The sequence below is a fragment of the Hypanus sabinus genome, chromosome X1 (assembly GCF_030144855.1).
Source record: "Hypanus sabinus isolate sHypSab1 chromosome X1, sHypSab1.hap1, whole genome shotgun sequence".
Taxonomy (NCBI): domain Eukaryota; kingdom Metazoa; phylum Chordata; class Chondrichthyes; order Myliobatiformes; family Dasyatidae; genus Hypanus; species Hypanus sabinus.
Window position 1 is genome coordinate 49,563,859 of NC_082738.1, and position 24,358 is coordinate 49,588,216.

At 39.9% G+C, this 24,358-nt stretch overlaps 1 protein-coding gene across 2 annotated transcripts in view; it reads left to right on the forward strand.

The window, feature by feature from the left end:
- Positions 1 to 265: 265 nt before the first annotated feature.
- nags (N-acetylglutamate synthase) overlaps positions 266 to 24,358 on the forward strand; it is a 30,768-nt gene continuing 6,675 nt past the window's right edge. The window contains exons 1-5 of one of the 2 annotated variants that reach the window (XM_059956566.1): positions 266 to 856; positions 11,873 to 12,147; positions 14,035 to 14,248; positions 18,249 to 18,341; positions 21,633 to 21,813. In XM_059956566.1, coding sequence (XP_059812549.1) covers positions 524 to 856; positions 11,873 to 12,147; positions 14,035 to 14,248; positions 18,249 to 18,341; positions 21,633 to 21,813 — 1,096 coding nt within the window. In that variant the 5' untranslated portion in view covers positions 266 to 523. The remainder of the gene's footprint in view (positions 857 to 11,872; positions 12,148 to 14,034; positions 14,249 to 18,248; positions 18,342 to 21,632; positions 21,814 to 24,358) is intronic. The other variant, XM_059956567.1, reaches the window with a different exon arrangement.

Genomic DNA, 24,358 nt, shown 5'->3' on the forward strand with positions numbered 1-24,358 from the left:
ATCATATTTTTGATTCAGTGTTAAAGACGCACGTTTCTGGCATGCAGCCAAAAGCCTTTCAGGGATTCACGGCACATGTGATGATAATAAACCAATATCAATACTAATGTCTCTACTTCTGGAGTACTTTATTTACATACTGAAAGGCGTATTACGAGCGGCAACATATAGACTTCAAATGCTGAAATCCGAAGTGGCGAACAATCTGACCCCGCTGAGTTCCTGCAACAGATTATTTGTTGCTGTTTCCAATGGAAGGCGGGTCTTTTGTCTCAAAGGTAGGCAATCAAGCCAGGCTTTTCCCAGCGACAGTGATGTGGTAGCGTGTGACTCGAACAGTTAAAAAACAGCCTGGGGTTTGGATAGGTGGTGTCGGGTGCCCAACCCCCTGGCGCCAGGTGATTGCTGCTGCCCAACACGCAGTGATTGACAGCGGAGCAGTTTCCACGGGCGCTCTTATTGGACCCGTTCGGTTTGAGACTCGGAACTGCGGAACCCGGCATCGATCAGGTCAGGACTGCTAATGGCGACAGCCACCTCGGCGTCCGTCGGCACCCGTGCGGTGGCCAGAGCAGGCCGCTTCCTCTCTTCCAAACGAGTCTCCTCCTGCGGGCCGGGGCTCCGCCAGCTAAGCGCAGTGAAAGTCGGCCGGCACTGCAAGTTGCGAAGCGCTCCCATGCAAGAGGTGGATCGTACTGTGCCGTTGGTGAGCCACCACCAGATCGCTCGCTCCCTGGTCTACAAAGACGTGAGAATGTTTCTGAACGAGATCGGCGCCGATCCCAGGGAAGCGCGGTATTGGCTCACTCAGTTCCAGAACGCAGGCACCAGCAACAAACTCTTCGCCGTGATTGAAGTAAGTAACTGGTGTCCAGGAACAGCAGAGTCCCAGGTTGCCCTGGACTCGGGGCAATGACCGCAGTTACTTGTTACTTTCAAGTTTTGCCTTCAGTTTACAGGATGCTTTTGGAAAATTGTGATTTTAGCATCTACAGCCTCTTGAGTCCCAAGGAAATTGTGGAATTTGCTTCACTGTTTGCAAATAAGGACATCTAGTTTGCAAAACATCAAACCCAAAATTACTTGTAGTCATGACCATGCAGCCAAAATAATCACTGGCTTGCCTCCATTTTTCTTTGTTTTTAAAATATTAGTATTGTTTAATTGCGCTTGTTCTCATTTATTACCAGCATCCCGAATTAACGCGCAACCTATTCAACTTTGAGCAGGACCGGGTAAGGGAGAGAGAGGAGAGGAGCGAATGTCGACAGCGATTCTAAATCTTGGATCGGTTTGAGAAAACCAGTAGACTTAGATCTTTCTCTCCTCCGTTTCCTGTTGAACAGGGACCTGTCAAGTGATAGACATGGGGTGGGCGATGCTGGTCAGGTGTGAGATGTTAGTAGAGGTGGGCGGAAGAAGGTGATTAGAAATAAAAATGTGCGCTACGTGGCGGATTATTGGAAGAATCACAATTGGGCGCACTACAGTACAGACAAACTGGATCCAGTCAGCTGACTGCCTAATATTCAGCGCTATTGCATTCAGTGAAAAGAATCAGACTAGGAGAATTCTGATTCGGACAAATCTCGTCACACGCAGAAAGTTCATGTCTGTAAGGTTTACAGTGATACTTCCCAAAGTTCAAAGTAAATGTACTATATAAGTACATATATGACAACATATCAATACACACAGAATACTGGAGGGACTCTGCAGGCCAGGCAGCATCTGTGGGAAAGAGTAAACAGTCGAGGTTTCTGGCAGAGACCCTTCTGATGTAGAGTTCTGAATCAGGACTGACATCCTGATGAAGGGTGCTGCCCAAAAGGTGGACCTTTCACTCCTTTCCATAGATGCTGCCTGGCCTGCTGAGTTCCTCCAGCATTTTGGGTGTGTTGCTTTAGATTGCCAGCATCTGCAGATTTTCACGTTTATGGTATGTCACTATATGCTACCCAGAGATCCATTTTCTTGCAGGCATTCGCAGTAAATACAAAGAAACACAACAGAGTCAATGAATGACCACACACAACATAGACAAACAACCGATGTGTAAAAAAAAACTGTAAATATGAAAAGAGGGAAAAAGTAATAATAAACAGATTTGCAATAAATATTGAGAACATGAGATGGAGAGCCTTGCAATTAAGTCCATAGGTTGTGGAAGCTGTTCAGTGTAGGGGGTAAGTGAAGTTGAGTGGTGGAATCAACTTGCTGTAGTCAATCACAATCTTTGGAGTAAAGTGTCCCACTTGGCTGGCTTTTACAGTCTAATCTTACATAATCCACATACAAAGTATAGTTAAATGGAATAAAATCATGGAGTAAACATTTCCAAGTGAAAATGAAACCTTGACAGTTGCAAAACTGGTCTGGGCACTTCTGAAAAAGAATCAGGGAAGTTTGTTGTTTTGCAGCAGCAGTACAGTACAAAAACATGATATTACAATAAATTATTAAATAAGTAGTGTAAAATCAAAGTTCAAAGTAAATTTATTATCAAAATACATATATGCCACCATATACAACCCTGAGATTCATTTTCTTGTGGGCACAATCAATAAATCCAATAACTAATTGGATCAGTGAAAGACCACACCCATAGACCACTCACCATAACCAGTGTGCAAAAGACAACAAACTGTGCAAATACAAAAAGAGGGAAAAACACAAAGTAATAATAATTAAAAACAAATAAGCAATAAATATTGAGAACATGAGATGCAGAGCCCTTGAAAGTGAGTCCATGTGTTGTAGGAACAGTTCAGTGATGGGGCATGAAGTTGAGTGAAGTCATCCCCTCTGGTTAAAAAGCCTGATGGTTGAAGGGTAATAACTGTCCTTGAACCTATGGACTAAGCATGCATCCTTGAGGTAAGCCTGTGTTGATCATCAATGAGGAGACGTTATCACTGATCCTCACTGACTGTGGTCTCCCAATAAGGAAATTAGGGATCCATCTGCAGAGGGCCATTTACAAAGGCCCAGGTTCCATGTTAGAATACCAGACTTTATTGTATCTCCCTTGTGTAATGTTCTTTTCTGTCTACACTGATGTACATTAGAATTGAAAGCTGCAAACTGTGACCATTGTGAAACAGTTTAATATGTAGTAACACATCATGATAGTTCCCAAGCTTTAAAAGAACATGCGGGATATTTAAAGTCTTGGCTGGTCAATTTTGGAATTAACTGCAAATTGCTTAAATAACTTCTCAAATCTACAAGATGCGCTACAGCCAATAGGAAGTTGGTCTCCAGCCAACTTTCTAATTGCATTGGTATCTCAGTAGTGACACTGATTTTGGTAGTTGTTCTTTTGAAGGATTGTGTGTCCATGACTATGCACTCAGAGTGGGTTAAGAATCTTGGCAAGAGTCAGTGACATACCTATCTGTAGAAGAATTTAACCAGAGTCTTTAAAGATCCTACTTTGACTTTAAAGAGCCATATATTGGCTCAGATTTGCCAATGCTGTCATCTTTGAGATATGTCACATTCTGCAGGAGGACAGCAGGATCTGACACCCTCATTACGGTGGTCAAGTTCATACTGAATTTTAACTTCCTCACCAATTGTCAATAGACAGTAGGTGCAGGAGTAGGCCATTTGGCCCTTCGTGCCAGCACTGCCATTCACTGTGATCATGGCTGATCATCCACAATCAGTACCCTGTTCCTGCCCTCTCCACATATCTCTTGACTCCTCTATCTTTAAGAGCTCTATCTAACTCTTTCTTGAAAGCATCCAGAGAATTGACCTCCACTGCCTTCTGAGGCAGAGCATTCCACAGATCCACAACTCTCTGGGTGAAAAGACTTTCCTCAACTCCATTCTAAATGGCCTACCCCTTATTCTTAAACTGTGGCCTCTGGTTCTGGACTCTCCCAACATTGGGAACATGTTTCCTGCCTCTAGCATGTCCAATCACTTAATAATCTTAAATGTTTCAATCAGATCCCCTCTCATCCTTCTAAATTCCAGTGTATACAAGCCCAGTCGCTCCAATCTTTCAACATATGACAGTCCCGCCATCCCGGGAATTAACCTCGTGAACCTACACTGTGCTCTCCCAATAGCAAGAATGTCCTTCCTCAAATTTGGAGACCAAAACTGCACACAATACTCCAGGTGTGGTCTCACCAGGGCCCTGTACATCTGCAGAAGGGCCTCTTTGCTCCTATGCTCAACTCCCCTTGTTATGAAGGCCAACATGCCATTAGCTTTCTTCACTGCCTGCTGTACCTGTATGCTTACTTTCAGTGACTGATGAACAAGGACACCTAGATCTCATTGTACTTCCCCTTTTCCTAACTTGACTCAATTTAGATAGTAATCTGCCTTCCTGTTCTTGCCACCAAAGTGGATAACCTCACATTTATCCACATTAAACTGCATCTGCCCAGTCACCCAACCTGTCCAAGTCACCCTGCATTCTCCTAACATCCTCCTCATATTTCACACTACTACCCAGCTTTGTGTCATCTGCAAATTTGCTAATGTTACTTTTAATCCCTTCATCTAAATCATTAATGTATATTGTAAATAGCTGTCATCCCAGCACTGAGCCTTGCGGTACCCCACTAGTCACTGCCTGCAATTCTGGAAAGGGCCCGTTAATAACCTATTCTTTGTTTCCTGTCTGCCAACCACTTTTCTATCCATGTTAGTACCCTATCCCCAGTACCATGTGCTCTAATTTTGCCCACTAATCTCCTATGTGGGACCTTATCAAAGGCTTTCTGAAAGTCCAGGTACACTACATCCACTGGCTCTCCCTGGTCCATTTTCATAGTTACATCCTCAAAAAAATTCCAGAAGATTAGTCAAGCATGATTTCTCCTTCATAAATCCATGCTGACTTGGACCGATCCTGTTACTGCTATCCAAATGTGCCGATATTTCATCTTTTATAATTGACTCCAGCATCTTCCCCACCACTGATGTCAGGCTAACTGGTCTATAATTCCCTGTTTTCTCTCTCCCTCCTTTCTTAAAAAGTGGGATAACATTAGCTACCCTCCAATCCTCAGGAACTGATCCTGAATCTATAGAACATTGGAAAATGGTTACCAATGCATCCACAATTTCTCGAGCCACCTCCTTAAGTACCCTGGGATGCAGACCATCAGGCCCTGGGGATTTATCAGCCTTCAGTCCCATCAGTCTACCCAACACCATTTTCTGCTTAATGTGAATTTCCTTCAGTTCCTCTGTTACCCTAGGTCCTCTGGCCACTATTACATCTGGGAGATTGTTTGTGTCTTCCCTAGTGAATTGTCATTTTTCCCTATTTGCTTCTCAGCACAATATCAGAGGTCATCCAGGTGTTGTAATCATGCAGAAATTATTTAATCTACTTTCATTCTAGTGAAGAATAGGTGGCACCCTGTGCACTAGCCTTTGCTATGGTGGCCGGCTTCTCACAATGTTGACTGCATGGACTTTTTCATCAAAAGAGAAAGTTTTCTCCATTCTCATGCTTGTGAATGATGAGGAAAATTTCCTCACAATGGTAGAACACATGACTCCATCTTGTTGGAAACTGGTTGGCTGGACATTTCTATCAGCAAGCATGGTTTACATGGCTGGATCGTGGTAGACAAAGGTAGGAGCGATAAACAGCATTGATTTCCAGAAAAGAAGAATGCATTGCCTGCATCAGTTCAGAACATCTCACAGTCCACTGCACATCGTTGCAACAACTTCATTGTCACATGCTAAATGCTGTACCATCTTCCAAACTGATGACAACAGCCATGTTAGAGGAAGAGCAACCACTTATGGAGTATTATGAGCAGTTTTGGGCCCCTTATCTATGAAGGGATGTGCTAGTTTGGAGTGGGTTCAGAGGAGGTTTACAAGAATGATCCGGGAATTAAACTGTTAATGTATGAGGAATGTTTGATGGCCCTGGGTCTCTACTCACTCGAGTTTAGAAGAATGGGGGGAGGGGATCTCATTGAAACCTATCGAAAATCAAAAGGCCTAGATAGAGTGGATGTGGAGAGGGTGTTTCCAATAGTGGATGAGTCTAGGACCAGAGGGCACAGCTCCAGAATAGAAGGACACCCCTTTAGAACAGAAATGAGGAGGAATATCATTAGACAGAGGTGGGGTGGATCTGCCGCTGGTGATTTTGGAGACCAAGTCACTAGGTATATTTAAATCAGAGGTTGATAAGTTCATGATTAGTAAGGGCATTGAAGAAGGGAAGTCAGGAGACTGGGGTTGAGAGGAAAATAAGTCAGGCATGATTGAATTGCAATAGACAAATGGCCTACTTCTGCAACTATGTCTTATGTTCTTAAGAAGACCAGGAGCTTAAGGGCCATGAAGAGCAGTGGGAACAAGAACAATCTCTTGACTAAGCAGGAGAGGGAAGCATCAGCACAGCCTACAAAAGACCGTTTGTCAGAGAGATAATTCCTCAGAAGATGCTGCAAATCGCAGTCCCCAGTGGAAGTGAACCTCCCCACCCCTTCAGTTGTTATTTCCAGTAGTCAGCATCAGACCCAGGAGACAGATTAAAATCCCTTTCATCCGACTGCTCCAATTATAATACATGAATGGATTAATTCCTGTTCTACTTAAATAGCTGTTGCAACATTTTTCCATTTCTGTCTTCTCATTTAAAGAACTCAGACTCCACATAAAATGCATTATCACTGCAAATATTCATACGGCTATGGAAATCACTCCCAAATATCACAAAAGAACATCACATTTCTTCTAAGATTGTGGGGATTCACATGCATGGTAGAGACCACTCCCTCGAGGGCCATCTTATAATGGGTCTCCAGCACTTTTCAGCATAAAGGGAAGCATAACTGACTGTTTATGATTATCTCAAAATCAATTTTGCAGCTCACTCTAGAATTTGGTTTGATGCATTATTTTGGAGTTTCTGCACAGTCATTAATTTGTATAATTCGCTTCAGTTGACGGGGCACAAACTCATAGATTTACTTCTTTTGTGCTAACTACCACCCGTCACATAATGCATTATGCAATTTGCTTAACTTATCAGACAACAACAGAGGAAAAGAAAACCTTAAAAATCAACCGATATGCAGTAGTAACACAATTTACAGTAAGTTTTGTATGCATAAGAAAATACGCATTCTTTAGAATAGTACAAGACCATAAGACATAGGATCAGAATTAGGTCATTTGGCCCATTAAGTCTGCTGCACCATTTGATCGTAGCTGATTTATCATCCTTCTCAACCCCATTCTCCTGCCTCCTCCCTGTAACAAGGTAATTGAAATGTAAGGAACACTGAGCTATACACAACTATTAACATCATCCCAAAACTAAAGTTATTTGCTCTAGAATGTCTTTTTCTCATAACGTTAAATTTTTCTGTCCATAATCACAGTCCGAGTTAATGGCTTGTTCTTTACTGACAGAAACAGTTATTGATAGTCACACTATTATACTCCACTTTGCAAGCTTATACAGACATTCCCCAGAGTCAGAGACTGAGGCAACTGGAGACTGCGTGATGTAATGGAAGGATCTGGGCAGGCGTGAACAAGTCTTGTCCTGACTACTTTGAAAGCCAGCAACATTTTGCCTTAGCACAAAATGTTCCATGTCTCTGAATGTCTCTTTAAACACTAACTAAAATGATACACCATATAGTGCTATGATTCCTCTTCAGAAGAATGGACTCCCTGATACTGTACAGGCTTCAGTCTGTGAGATCAGACCGCAGATTTCCCAGCGTAAATTATTGGTGAGTTCAGCATTGGAGTGCTATTGGGAAATGGTTGACAGAGTTTAGCCAGTAAATTGGGAAATTCTGCATCTTGGCAGGATTGTCAAACATAGGCTGATAAATACAGTGGATTCCGGTTACTTGGGCCATCAATTAATTAAGGCAGCTTTTTTTTTGGTGGTGGGGGGGGAGACAACTCTTAAAGAAAAAAAACTAAATCTAGAAAATAGCCGGGATCCCTTTGGGGCAGTGTGATGCTTAATTTGGGCAAGAGACTGCTGCCGAATAGTCTCTAAATAGCGTCAGTCACGTGCACTTCTTGCGTGGCTGATAGACGCTACACCATGTTTAGAGCAATCAGTTTTTAAATAATGTCAGTTGTGTGTGTTTGTGTTCAAAAAGCAGTGATAAATAAGCAAGACAATTCAGAACTCTTTTGCTCACAGCGGTTTCAAGCATTCAGGTTTAGAGTTCCCAGAAACAGCCAGGAGTAAAAATGAAACAATTTCACTGCTTCAACAAGTTTGGAAGGCGTCAGCAATCACCTGGAATGTTCCAATGAAAATGAAGATGTGAGTGATGCACCTGTCTTAAGCATTGGCAGTCCATTACCTGCACTAGGTGCTGTGCTGATTTTACTGATATACAGTTAATCTTGACAGGTGAATTCCTCCATCACTAACTATTAGGATCTAATATACAGTTTTATAGTACAGTAGAGATATTGGCCATTTTCTAATTTGTTCAGTATTTCATTTAATACATAAATTGTTACTCAGTTAAACATTGGTTTGCCTTTTTAAAGGCAATACGAGTGAATCTGCAGATGCTGGAGATAAATAAAAACACAAAATGGATGAAGGGTTTCGGCCTGAAACGTCGTCACTACCTCCTCCCATAGATGCTGTCTGGCCTGCTGAGTTCTGTCAGCATTTTGTGTTTTTGTTTGCCTTTTTAATTGTTTCCATGAAACTTCAGCTAATTGGGGCAGCTGCTGGTTTATCGTCGCTGACATTAGTTGTTGGTTTGTGGCAGCAGTATAGTGCAGGCATAACATTACTATAGGTTACACAAAAAAATCAATATTTTAATGGAGGATTAGTTAGGTAGTTTTCTTGGGTTCATGGACTGTTCTGAAATCAGATGGCAGAGGGGAAGAAGCTGTTCCTGAAGCATTGAGGGTGTGTCTCAGGCTCCAGTATCTCCTCCCTGATGATCTTCTCCTCCTGATTAATTTATCATTGGTTGCTGGTTCATTATTGGATGAGGGTGTCTCCATGATATAATCATGTGAAGATTGCACCAGCAATATGGCAAGAAGAGTATATGTTGACATCTTCAGTAAGAATTTCAGGCAAGGATTCAGAAAGTACTTACCAAACAAACTTCTGAGTATTAACTTACAGATTTGCAGAATATCGCAAGCATGCAAAGGGTCTGATAATTTAAAAACCAGTCATTGTCATGTGCCAAAATAGCTCATGGATTTGTGGTAGAACAGAGGAGGATATTCAGCCTGTCATTCATGCTTGCTCTGGCAGAAGTTCGCAGCATGTTTACTTCACCTCCTCTCTCACATGCACATCAACTCCCCTTTGATTTTGCTGTTTACTGATACTAATGAGTAACTTACAGTGACCAATTAACCTATGAGTATGTCCTTGAGTTATGGGAGAAACCAGAGCACTTGGAGGAAGCCCATGTGGTCACAAGGAGAATATACAAACTCCACACAGACAGCGTCTTTGAACCTGAGACCCAGAAACTGTGAGAGAGCTACACTAACTGCACTGTGCCACCCAAACCTGATAATAAAACTCGACAGGAAACTCCAAACTTGTTGCTCTTCATAAATGTAGAATCCAATCTGACACCATCTCTTCAGAAAGAAAAATGTAATTATCATTGCATTTAATTAATACATTTTGCATAACAGCTCAGTAAGATTGAATTAAAAATATTGTTATAGCTTGTATAAACCAGATTCAAAAGATTTTAAATGTTTGATCACAACTGAGAAGTATTGAGAAAATAACCGCACAACACTGAAAACTGATAAAAAGTGAACTTTTTGCAGATATTCTGCAAAGGCAATCAACATATAGATAACCAGCAATGGTATCTGTGCTAGCTATAATTACCTAATTACTGACTGCAGAGTAAGTTACCAAATATCTGGGAAGAGTTCATAATGAATGCTGATAGACATGTGAGGGGGGAATAAGAAGCCAACAGATAGTAGGGGATTGGGACTAATGGACTTGCTCTGCCAGAGTAGATCTGATGAGCTGAATGTTCTTTGTTGTAATAATGGAACCATAAACCTGATAGACAAATCTGTGCAGTAACAATCGTGACATAGCCAAACTACTGCCTTGAAATTCATTCCTGGGAAAGAATATATGTATAAAGCCCATATCCTTCACATGGCCTTCCCATAAACAGAAAACATTGAGCCAGTCATACATTTCAAAAGTACATTTGTGGACCCACAATAGATAATCGCACTAGAACTGCTAGCTGTTCAGAGCAATGCACCAAAGGATATCCACAGTTAAAAGTGATAGATTTTTCATATGCTTGTTGTTTATGTCCTACAAAAACAGTTGCCTATCTTAAATCTTTATTTGTAGCTTCCTAAGTAACGGACATATCCAATCAAAAGTAGTACTGTGCTGGAAATGTCAATTACAGAAACGAGTTTCAGTTTGTTGCATTGATAGATTTATGCTTTAACATAAATGCTGACATAAGGGGGAATAGAAATAACAACACATGCTACATTTGATGAGTTACTATTTTGGCTTGAAGGTTAATGTTCAGTTTTACTTTGATCTGCATTTGGGCTGGGCATAAATTATGATAGAGTGTATATCAGACATAATCTCCATTTGTGCTTCTATTAATTAAATGAAACAGGTTAGAGCAGAAAATTGGATGAGGCCACACTGTTGCTCAGTAATGTACTGGAGCATCTGCCACACCTCAAACCATGGTATTTGTGCCTCTGGATCAGAGATTACAAACTCAATCCCCACTCTTAAGGAACTGAGCAGAAAGTCTAATGCAATACTGACATAGCTGCATCATCAGAGGCACCGACCTTTGGTTGAGACATTAAATCAAGACTCGTCTTCAGCTGGATGTAAAAGATCCCACAGACATTTTGAGCAAGGAATATTCCTGACATACTGGTTGATATTTATCCCTGCAGTGACATTTCAATAGAAAACAAGATTATATGGTTGTTATCTCATTGCTGTTTGTGGGAAATTGGTTGCTGCTTTTCCAAGACTACAGTAGTACCTCAGAAGAGAGAAAATAGGAAACCAGTAACCATTTGTGGAAAAATTCTGGAACCCATTAATAAGGACATGAAAACAGTACACCTGGAAAATACTCAAAGACTGTGATAACATAGTTTGTCCAATCCAGACCTTTTGAGGGTGAAACTTGCAGAGCAGACAAAAGGGAGATAATGCATATCTGGATTCTCTAAAGAAATTTGATAAGACACATTAATGATTGTTACACAGATCAAGATGCACTAAATTGTGGGTAATACTAACACAGAGAATCAGTTAAAGTGCCAAAAATAGTGGGAGGTGTAAAGATCAGTAGAAATACTTTGTCTTATAATCTATATTATTAAGTTAACAAACGGGGCCAAGCACAGTGTATTCAAGTTTGCTGATAGTACAAAGTTGCGTGAAAAAGCAGGCTTTGAGACAGACTGAGTCTGCAAAGGAAGGGACTCTAAGTAGTCAGCTGAATGGCCCATGAAAGAAATCAGGAAATTAGATTATTCATTTGGAAGAAAGAAGAGGAAAGAGATGTTGTTCAGAAGATGTTTGCATTGAAAAGGAATAAAGTGCCCTTGCACACAAAAGATAACGCTAGCATGCAGGTACAGCAACCCGTTAAGAAGTCAAATGGATTTTTGACACCATGATGAGGTTACATAACAACTATCTGGACCTGACCCAGTATTCACATGACTTATGGTTTTAAAAAAAACTCCAAACAGCCAGTGTAAAGAGGAAGCTAAATATGTAGTGAGTTCAGTTTCTGAAAATAGAAGTGCTCCAGACACTATCCAAGAACTGGTCTGTTATATTGGTTAACCTTATCTTTGTATCCATTAGGTGGATGCAGACATCTTTTGCTCAAAAGAGATGGTGTCCAGTTTGGCATTCGGCTTGGCGTTCCTCCAACGTATGGACATGAAACCTGTTGTCGTTATTGGATTATCTTCTCAGTATGATGAAGAAACTTCAGATCCATTTGTAGAAACAAAATCTTTATTACTCAGGAATTGCAGGATCCTAACTGATGCTCTGCACAAGAATTCAGCTGTTACTATGCCATTTTTTAATGGCGGGGCATTGTTACAAGCAGAAAAGCCTTCGTCTTCTAATAGGTACAGGTGTTTTATGAAAGAGCTAAATTCAAAAATATCTGTGATTTGTCTAAGAAAGACTGTATACACAACAAAGAAATGTCAAACCCAAGTGGTCATGACTCACTGTGAAGTCCTTAGCATATAACACGAAATTGAAAAGTGAAAAAAGCACAAGATGCACTCAGTGGCTATTTATCACCTTCTGTACCTAACAAAGTGGCCACTGAGTGTGTATGTGGTCTACTGCTGCAGTCCATTCACTTCAAGGTTCAATATGCTGTGTGTTCAGAGATGATCTTCTGCACATCACTGTTGTTAACACATGATTATTTAAGTTACTGTCACTGTCCTGTCAGCTATTCTCCTCTGGCCTCTCCCATTTTCATCCTCAGAACTACCGGTCACTGGACATTTTTGTTTTATTTTTCATACCATTCTGTAAACTATAGAGACTACTGAGCAGTTTTTGAGATATTCAAACCACCCCGTCTGGCACCAACAATCATGCCACAGTCAAAGTCACTTAGATCACATTCCTTCCTTCCATCCCCCCCCCCACCTTTCTAATGTTAAGTCTGAACAACAACTGAACCTCTTGACTACCTCTGCTTGCTTTTACACATTGAGTCGCTACCACATGATTAGATTTTTGAATTAACAAGCAGGTGTATCCAATAGAGTGGCTAATAAGAAATGAATTTGGTTCTATTACTTCCAGTTGTGCAGAGTGTATACTGTATATAGTTCCTACTGGTCTACCTTAGTGATCTTAGAAAAGAAGAGGTACCAAGAAGTAGTTCTTCTTTACACCATTCCCAGCCCTACCACCAACCTCAATAGGGAAAGAATGGTTGCCCTTTCCACAGAACCACGTACAGTCTATTTCTACAGTGCCTCTCAATGATCGCAGGTAAACTTTTATCAGTGGTAAGCACTGAGCTATTACAGCTGAGCTCCAAAGCGTCTGGCCTACATTTTGATTGGTATTTTTTATTCCTTGCTAAGGAACTAATTATTGGATGAGATTAAACACAGGCATCTTCTGGAAGATGGAACGAGGCATTGCCTCCACATGGCTTCCCATGCACCAAACCCTCCACCAAAGCTGCAACAATCAGGGACAGTGAGCAGACTTCCTCATAGTCAGTGAGGCCGACGAGTGGCAGCTCTTGCTATGCCTTTCACTCGTCCGTAAGACTGTTTCTGTTATCCTTTCCTATACATAGAACGGTACAGCACACTACAGGCCCTTAAGACCACAATGTTGTGCCAACCTTTTAACTTATTCAAAAATCAATCTAATCTTTCTATCCTACATAGCCCATTTTTCTTACATCCATGTGTCACTCTAAGAGTCTCTTAAATGCCCCTAATGTATCCTCCTCAACCAACACTCTGAAGAAACCTACATCTGACACCCGCCCCCCCCCCCCCCCCAAACTTTCCTCTACTCATCTGAAAAGGATGTCTTCTGGTATTAGCCATTGCTGCCCTGGGGAAAAGGTGCTAGCTATGTCTATGCCTCATTCTTATCCTCCTTCATTCCAAAGAGAAAAGCCTGAGCTCACTCAAACTTTCCTCATCTGTTCTCTAACCTATATCTTCTCTGCACCCTCTCTAAAGCAAAACTATCCTCCTGTAATAAGTTGACAAGAACATTTTGTTCATTTCCAGCTTAAAGTCTAGGTTACAAACATTCTCAGGAATGGAATCCTGTCATAACCTGAGGACTGCTTGAAATTAAAGGTGATTTTCAGTTAGTGACCATGTCAGCATCTTTTCCCCCTGTCAGTATAAATATGCCACTGTATTCATCTTAGTAAATAAAAAAAAAGTTTCTTTGATGATTTGATTGCCATATTATACACCAAGGCCCCCATGGATTGACTGTGATTTCTTTTGCAGTTTTGGGAACGTAGTTTCAGTTGAAGAAGACCTATTAAACTGGAGTCTGGAATCAGGTCACATTCCTATAATCAGCTCCATAGGAGAAACCTCTGATGGACAACTGGTGTTTTTAAATTCCTTGGGTGTCACGGCACATATTGCAAAGATAATGCAGCCTCTGAAAGTGATGTTTCTGAACAACTCAGGAGGTATTCAGGACAGTAGTCAAAAGGTGAGTAAAGTTTTTCTTTGTGCAATGCATAAATTTGTAACATATTCTATAAAGGACAGATGATAAGTTGACGTATCATCGAGTGAAGAATGTAAATATCTTTTGGTCCCAAAAAAAGCAGTTGATATCTTTTTTTAAACAATTAAGAAGTAGTTTTGGACTTGATTTGACGTGGTATCTCTTCCACCTTTGACCTTCTCTCATTTCCCAATCTCGTCAGTTCATCTGACATCAGTTTGACCCCTTTACACTCTGTTGCTCTGTTCCTCTGTCATCCATTGATGAGCAGAAAGGTCTTTTACATCCTTTTCTGCCTTCTTAGCTGTAATAATGCTGTACCCAAAGTCAGTTAAAGGGTGGGGTGCTGAACAGATGATATTTTCTGACCTTGAATGTCATGCTAACAAAGGTTCATCCTCCATCTTCCACCTTGAAACCCCAATATTGTAAGATCTTACTAAGGAGAGAACAATATGGCAGGTAAGATGGAAAAGACACACAGAAAACGTGAAAATAATGGATGTTTAGAGCAAGTAATAAGATCACAAGTCACATGCTTAGGAGAATAAAACAAAAGAGGATTCATTGGCTAAGAATTTAAATACCAGAACTGCTGTTCAAAGTATTTGGTAAGTTTTGGTTCAGGAAATCAACAGAAACTCCTTCGCAGATCAAGGACGCGTGGCCTGTTTCTTTAAACCTTTTCTAGCTTCCATGTTGGTATTACAAGATAATAAGTGAAAGCTGAAATAGAGGAAACACTGTTCAATTTTTATTTTCTTCAACACTACTGACTACTGAGCCAATCAGAAGGAGATCCTTTGAATTCCAGGATCGGGATTACAGTTGGATTTTGCCAAGTTAACCTTGCAAGAAGTTTCAAATAATAATCCAGGACTATACTAATTTGATATTTGCTTCTAGTAGGAATTATTGTAACATTAGTTCTAACAGTAAGAACAGAAATCCCAAATGATTTTCCCTGACTGAACTATGAAACATGCCCTTGGATTTCTACCCTGATGTGGCTCTGTTTTTGTTAATGTGGGTAGAGTACACCTTCAAGTTAACATTGAAATGAAGGAATTTGAGATGTTAAATTATGTTCAATGTTTTGGATTTCCTTTTTTCCATAATTTTAGTGGAAGAGTGAGAACATATATTTTAAGCTAAAATGAGAATAGGAATCTGATAAACACATTATGCTCCCACAATCTTACAGCCCGAGAGTCATCTCATTAAAAACTGTTACCTTTCGGGAATGGAACTTTTTCTTTAGGATGTTTTCCAGCCAGTCTTTCTGCATTGGATTGACAGTGGTTATAGAACCCAGTCACTCACATAACCACTTCTAAGGTAAAGCCCTTTCCACTACTTAGTGTTACTCTGTACAAAAATTTAAGGTTGGCAAACAAGCAAATAATACGTGGAAGTTGCAACACAGAGACAAACCATGTCTGTGTTGACCTTCCAAGTGAGCAATTAGTTCTAATCCTTATTACCCAACTTGTTCCCTAACTTCTTTGGGGCTTTCATCATATTTATATATCTGGTTCAAACTTGCACATTGACAAGTCCCTGGCTCAATTCCTGATCCTGAAAACGAATTTCACGGCTGCACAACTTGCCGTTTAATTACCTTTATGCTGTCTACGGTTCCAAAACAAGAGAGTGATTGCTAGGATAATCTCCATGACCTTGGTTGCTCTAAGTGGATCTAGAACTGATGCAGTCACTGAACAATTAGGAATGTGTTGAGGCAAATTCTCAAAAGGCTGTGGATAAATTTTGGGCATCAGAGGAATAGCAGGATGTGGGGATTGGTTGGAAAAGTGAGCAATGAAAGCGGAGCAGCTTTGTTAAACTGAAGAGCCTACTTCTACTGTAGTTCTTGTATTCCTTAACCTCTTGCGTTTCATTTTGTATCTGTGTCCCTTCATTCATTACTGGAAACAATTTGCCCATCATTTCAGAATCCTTAAACACGCTTAATTTTTGGTCTCATAGTCTTATGTCATTCAAAAAAATGTGGCCTTCTGATACATTTATTGTGCCCTCTTCAGTTTCAGTATTCTTTCTATAAAGTGCAGTAACCAAGTGACCAACTTCTTTTTAAGGCTCATCGTGTACTTCTTGGCCATTCCACACCCTTTACAATGGAGCCTAAAATTGGATTTTATTTGTAAATAACCTCAGATATCTGAACACAGTTATTTGTGTTTTTTTTTCAATATTCCTGCTCTGTGCTTAACTTTCATTTGGAATTAGAGTATAACTAATGTTACACAATGAATTTTTGATGATTGGATTGCATGCTGTTTCACTATCTAATCATGTCCTGTTATAGCTTCCGTTTACTCCTCCAGAAATATTCTGGTCAAGAAATTGGAGTGTTGTAGAAAATATGCCCTGGAAACAAAAGGCTTGCATAACATATACTAGTTTGTAGTATTCTCCTCATCAAAAAGATTGTTCTGTTGAGCCAGCACCAATTGTGTTGTTTGGTGTTTCAGTTACTGGGCTAATAATTCAGACCTGGAGTAATGAGTTCAGATCTCAGCATCTGGGGAATAAATTAATCTGATTTTTTTAAGCTGGTATCAATAAATGGTGCCCATGAAAATACTGGCAAAAACCTATTGTGTTCACTTATATTCTTAAGAAATGGAAATCCAGCCAAACTTTCCCAATTTAGCCCTCATATGACTGCAAATCCACAGCAATACGGTTGATTTTTAACTGTCCTGTGAAATGTTCAAGCAGGCCACAGCCTGTACAAGATCTCCATCTTCACCACATGAAGTATAATGGTTGAGGAAGGCATATTCACCAGTTAGGGATGGGAATTAAATGTTGACCTTTCCAGTAAAGTCCAAGAGTTTCATTGCAAATTCAGGAATCTTGCTGTTATGTCAGTGGATACCAGAGTTGAAAGGGGATTGGCGTGTGGTATAGCTCTGCAGCAGGATAGTGAAATTGCTGAGATGCCAACCTGGACAGGCCGGCAGGGGCACAAGTTAGCTGTTTCCTATCAAATTGACAGATTTCTTGGTTCCCATCATCAGTGCCTATGGTCTTAACCATTTGCCAGGTAGCCTCGATTATTGTTACAAATAGTGAAAATCTTGCACACTAAAGCCTACAACAGCTTGAGATCATGCTGACAAGACCCTCCTCTGCTCAGGAACAGCTTTCCAATGGCTTGGCTACAGACCCTGGTGGGGATGAGGCACACCCTCGCAGTCCCATAGGGCAAAGAAAGACAAGCAAGCACACGCCAGCCGGTATATAAGTCACCACTTGATGTTTGAATGCTGCTGTTTTCAGTTATATCTATAAATACTCTGTTTACACTTTCCTTCTACTTTAACAGTAGTGCAAGGATTTCTTCTGTTCAGGGATTTGGGTGGCCAAGTTCAGGAACTGATTCAAACCATTCAGATGAATGTCTTCTCCCTCTGAAGGGAGTGATCACCCTTGTTCTAATTTCGAGTTAAGGTGTTCCCACACCACTGTACCCACTCTTTGGTACAATTTGTCACTAAATTTACAGGCTTTTTGAAGGCTAAAATTATATTCTGTGGGAAATGAAGCTGGACTTAAAGCACTTTGCTCAGGAAGAGTAAAGGAAGCTATACTTTGTAATGAGTTAAACTAGATCTAATGTAGAAATGCTTAATTCTGGCACTGGGTACCACAAAGTTGCAAGTATTCAATTTCAGTGCTGCAAGATTGTCCCATTTTGACAGTTATAGAAACATTATGTATTAATTCATCATATCCTGGTTTCAGTACCTCTGCGAGAATGTGGCCTATTCATTTCCATATCTGGCAAATTGTGCCATTCAGAGTAAGATCAGGTCATTAACTGGGAGATTGGCATCAACCACCCACTCCCAGCATCATGTGTAAAGGTGCCTCCCTGGCATTGCCAGTTTCAGATACTCTTCTGAGGCTGGCCTTCATGAGACAAGGAGACCTCATTGTAATTGTTTTGCAGTTCCGTCGTTGTCAAAGCGCTGCTTCAAGTGCCAATGGGCGTTTTCAGCGTCGAGCAATCTCTCTTGGTACCAGCTGTGTGGAGAGCCTACAGGTATGTTTTGTGGAGTCAGTTGGGGCACGAGTCCATTAAGAAGATGATTGGATGGATATACTCCACTTCTTCCCTGATGGTTTTGCCTCTACTGTCAGCAGTATTGCCAATGCAAAATGGACTTGCCCCTAATGGAAGACTGAGTACAATTATTCACATAAGTGCACTGATTCCATGTCCCACTCAGCAGTAACCTTTCACATAATTTTTGACCATTTTAATATTGTGCTGGCCAATGTTTTGATAACCATGATACCTCCCGTCTTTTACATTAGCACTTATTTTTGTATTTTTTTTCTAAATCATTGAGATCCACAGAGGCAGTTCCTTGGAGGACCAAATCTCAGTTATACCATGAAGGTGAGGCACAGAGTCAAAGTCAGGATGTCCTTTTCTGCCAATCTGGAAGGAAAACGCACAGGGAAACATCCTGTGTCACCACCTTTGCATGGCTTGAGCAGAACCAAAGTTTATCCTCGTACTAAGCAAATTAAATCCACACATCCAAAACAATTCAAAATGCTTTCCAGGTGTCCGTGCAAGTCACCAAAACAATCATCAAGACAATGCAAATATCAAACATTTTAGGTGTTGGTAGAATGTGAGATGATTGAGAGAAGTGCTAAACAATTGTTTTCAGATTTTAACTTATTATTTTCCAGTTACATCTGCTAATCTGCCTGAGCTTCGCACTTTTCCCTTCTGGGAAGAAGCCTCTCCGTATTAAATGCCTTTCAAAATGGTTTAGGGAAACTGCCTTGGGGAAGATCTTCTAATAATACCATTCTCCCTTTGGACACAGGTCTGAGCTGTGTTTACCATCTGCAACAATTAAAGATCTCGAATGCAAGGGTGTGAGAATCTCTAGCATTTCAACCAGTGAGATGTGGAAAAATGAGAAAAGTTGAGATTTCGGAACAGTTTTATGGTAGAGCACATACTACTCTGTATGTGTACTCAGGAAATAAAAAGGAACCAATGACATTTCTCAGATAAAAATGATTTTGATGAAGCTGCAAGTATTAGTGAATTAATTGATTATTAACATTGAGAATAATTATTCAGTTTTTAATGCAAACTATTATTTAATAGTGGATATATATTGGTATCCATGAGACTTTGATGTTTGTTACTTGTGAAGTTTGAACCCTGCTAAATGTGAAACAAACATCATGGCAAGAACTGAAACACACTTGCCACCCGTTTCCAAAGAGGAGCTTTTAGCATGTATCTTTTTTTTAAAATGACTCTTTAGATTTTTTTTTGTTTGTGTCTTCATTTCGGGATTGTTTCATGCAGTTTACATTGATGGGCACACAGTCAGCACTTTGTTGGTGCAAGTTGCTAACAGTTGATGGCAGTAGTCAGTTAGGACATGCAGAATGTGGAAAGTTTTGTAGCATTCAAGCTTGATAACAAGTGGATGTAATGGCAGTGCATTTGGGTAAGGGAGCTTTGTGCATGTAGTGGGCATATTTGAGATATTATGGATATCTTGGATTTTTGAACAGATGGAATATAGTGGATATTATCTAATGTATGTTTTTCAATAATCTGCTGCCTTGTTATCAATGCTTTATTCTCAATGATTTGCATTGTAACCTAATATTAATAATTTTATCTAATTTACTATCATATTTAATATCATTTATTTTGCAATTATTTGTTAACTATTATATAGATTTCCCAGTAATTTATTACCTAATGTACCTATATCTCCCATTTCCCTGCCTTATGTAATGTAGTTTATTTCTCGATAATCTAATGTCTTGTTATTTTACGCAATAATGTGATATTTTTTGTTTTCATGCTCATATGGTCAGCCAGCATTATTGCTGTTTCACATACATCCAACTATTTGTATGCTGTCCTGTTATTATGCAACATTAACAAAGCTTTCTTAAACTACATTATATAATATCTAACAGAAAGGCAAATCACTGATATACATATTTATAATGCTGTTTTCCAATGTAGTTCTACAAATTAAAATGAGCATTTGATTTAGAGAAGTTAAAACAGGCTCTTTTTCCACAGAAACGTAAGCAATGGTGACAGTTGAACATAAATAGTTTAACTTCACATTTAATACCTTACAAAATTTAATGGAGACACGTAAAGAGATTAAATTCTACATAGTTTATTAAATTAGAAAAGGGATGAAGAACTTGCAAACTTCTAGATTTCTCCATTTAACTTTGAAGTTTTCTATATCATTTTAAGCACAATTTGGCCAATAAACACAAGAGATTCTGCAGATGCTAAAAATCCAGAGTAGCACATAAAATGCTGGATGAACTCAGCAGGTCAGGCAGCATCCATGGAGAGGAATAAAGAGCTGATGTTTTGAGTTCTGGCTCCCCTCTTACCCTTTCCCTTCTCTCACCTGCCTATCAGCTCCTCCTAGTGCCCCTCCTCCTTCCCTTTCTCCCATGGTCCATTTCCTCACCTATCAGATTCCTTTTTCATCTATTCACCATTTCCACCTATCACCTCCCAGTTTCTCACTTCATCCCCTGTCCGCCACACACCTACCTTCCCCCTCAGCTGGTTTCACCTGTTAACCTCTCACTTGTACTCCTTCCCCTTCCCCTCCCCCCACCTTCTTATTCTGGTTTCTTCCCCCTTCCGAAACATCAGCTCTTTAATCCTCTCCATAGATGCTGCCTCTCCTGCTGATTTCCTCCAGCATTTTGTCTGTGTTACTGAGCCAACAAATACTGGCACAAGTGGCATACATTGAAATACCCCCAAAGTGACGTTCTGCTTGTCAGGTCATTTATAAAGTGCCTTTCATTTCAGTATCGGTTTGAATTTTTAGCTTTTGTCTACACCAAATATTTCAAAATTGTTTCAGGCAAATAAGTAATCTGCCTCTAACATTCTTCGTAATTGATAGATATATCTATCGTTTCTAAAATTTTGAAAGTGTCCTTGAATATTCCATGAAATTATGTTCTTTGTGATCTTGAACACCTAGCTTTTTCTGAAATTATTCATGTAAATATATTAACAGTAGACAGTACATAATAGCAGTACATGCCTAATGAAAGTGGGATGCATTCATGTTAAAATGCTCCCAGTGTGGTAACATCTGCAAAAATGATTCAATAGCTTTAATAAAAATTGGCACTAACACTAGGCTCATAAGACTCAAAACAACAATCGTGTCGCATTTCTGATTTATTCAAACAACTTACAGGTGCAAAGTAAAGTTCTAAATATTATAGCATAATCATTTGTTCCCTCCTACTTTAACTTCTCGGTACTATGCTCTTTTACATGGTGCAGGTTGTGGGACAGGTCAATCTTCCATCTGACCTAGATCTTCTGTTGAATACAAATTGGATTAGTGATAAAGAGGAACAGAAAGCCAAGGTGATAATGGATCTGCTTAACCACATGCCATCAGAATCTTCTGCTGTCATCACATCGGCCAACACCATACTCACAGAGCTTTTCAGTCACAGAGGTACATTCATATTTAATAGAAAGAGGAAATATTAAAATATAGTAGAATAACAAATGCATGAGATTCTTGCTTACGACTTGCTTGCAGTTAATAGATTCTACATTTATTTCTTATTTACTTACAACATTGTAGGAAACCAGTCAGTGTTTGCTGGCCCTCAGAGCAGTTCCACCTGTCCATACCCCAGTCACACTTCCTTGTAATCTATTCTTGTAAGCCTATCAACTCCCCCTAATTTTGTGCCACCTACCTACAGTAGCAGTAATTTACATTAGAAATGCAAGAAAGTCAGCAGATGCTGGAAATCCAGAGTAACACACAAAACATTGGAGGAACTCAGCGTTTTCAAAATTTCAGTCCTGAAGAAGGGTCTCGGCCTGAAACATTGACTCTACTCTTTTCCATAGATGCTGCCTGACCAGCTGACAAAATTCAGAGCAATACACACAAAATGGTGAAGGAAATCAGCAAGTCAGGCAACATCTATGGAGGGGAATAAGCAGTTGACATTACAGGCCAAGTCCTGATGAAGGGTCTCAGCAATTTCCATTAGCTATTTTAGTTAACATTCTGATTGTTTTCTAATAAATTTGATTATGCAGCTATCTCAACTTTATTGGAGAGTTCAGTTAATAATGTACATTATTTAATATCATTCAAATACAAATAGAATTAGAATGGCAGGAAATAAATTTAAAGTGAGGTTAGACCAGACAGTTTAAAAGAATTTTGTTTAGTCTATATAGATAGTTCTTAAAGTGGCCACTGAACATATGTTTGTGCTCTTCTGCCGCTGCAGCCCATCCACCTCAAGGTTTGACGTGTTGTGCATTCAGAAATGTTCTTCTGCACACCACTGTTGTAACATGAAGTTATTTGGGCTACTGTCACCTTCCTGTCAGCTTGAACCAGTCTGGCCATTCTACTCTGACCTCTCTCATATTAACAAGGCATTTTCACCCACAGAACTGCTGCTCACTGGATGTTTTGTTGATTACACCATTCTCTGTAAATGAAAATTTACATGAAATTTACTGTTGTACATGAAAATCCCAGAAGATCAGCAGTTTCTGAGATAGTCAAACCACCCAGTCTGGCACCGTCATTCCATGGTCAAAGTAACTTAGATCACATTTCATCCCCTTTATGATGTTTGTTCTGAACAACAACTGAACCTCTTGACCATGTCTGCATGCATTTATGCATTGAGTTGCTGCCACTTCATTGGCTGATTAGAAATTTGCATTAAGGAGCAGCTGAACAGGTATACCTAATAAAGTGGCCACAGAGTGTACAATTTAGTGGAAATGAGTTTAACTTCTATCTATCTCAATTTCTAATGGTAACAGAATTTGCATTTAGGTTTATCCACCCTCAGCCAGAAAAAATAGTCCTTACCTAACTCACAAGCCCTCAGTCCCAAATAAAATAAATTACTGAATTATGAAAAGCATAAATATAGTTGAGTTACTCAAGAGTTAAAAGCTTCTGTCCAGGACATGGGAACGAGTGGCCTGATAGGAGAGCATTAAACACAACCATCCTACTGTTCACTGAGCCAAGTCAGACTAAACCATCCCATGGGAAGGATCACATGTACCGAGAGGAGTGGATTAAAGATTCTAATACCACGATAATTTATTGCAAAGCTATCGTGGCTTTGCTATTTTCTAGCATGGGAAAAGAGTTTTGAAGGCCAGTGGTCTGAAAAATAGAGCATAAAATTTCATTATATATTGATCAATATATCTGTTAAATTTCATGGAAAGATTTAATAAGGACCTGTGAGGCAACTTGCACGTGCTATGCAATGAGCTGTCAGAGAAAGTAGCTGAGGTAGGCACAATAATGACATTTAAAAGACAATTGAACAGGTACATGGATAGGAAAGGTTTAGGGGGATACAGGCCAAATGAGCAAATGGGACTGAATTAGATGGACACCTAGATCAGCATGGACAAGTTTCAGTGCAGTGTTACTCTATGACCAATGCATCACAATGGTCCAGATTTGGGTCTGTGGTAAACTCCCTGCACTACCCAAACAGACATGGGTTTCTGAATATGAATGTCCCAACTTGGTTGACAGATTACTGCCAGTGAATGTGTCATTGCGATCCACTGCTGACTCTGTATGGCGTAGTGCAGTTGGGGGTCTTCTGTTCTACCTCTGAAATAAAATGCAATTTTGATTTTCCTTCCTACATTATCACATGATGTAATGACATGCAAGGAAAGTGTAGAAATTAATTAAACCCAAAGAGAAACCATTACAAGTATATTTTTCTTAAAAAGGACCTGGTGTTTAACAACAAAACCACTTATAATTTGGAGTTTCTGTAGGGCTAGCAGTATCTCAGCTGAGTTTATTTGAGGATTTATTAAATCTTTTAACCAGAAAAGAATTTGCATCAGTCATTATGTACATTAGAGTGATAGAGAACCAATTACAAATCTTACAATGTGCTCACTACAGTAACAGAGTGTATAGAAAGGGTCACCAGCTGATAATCCTTTCTGTACCATCTATGCGGGGCCTCACAACC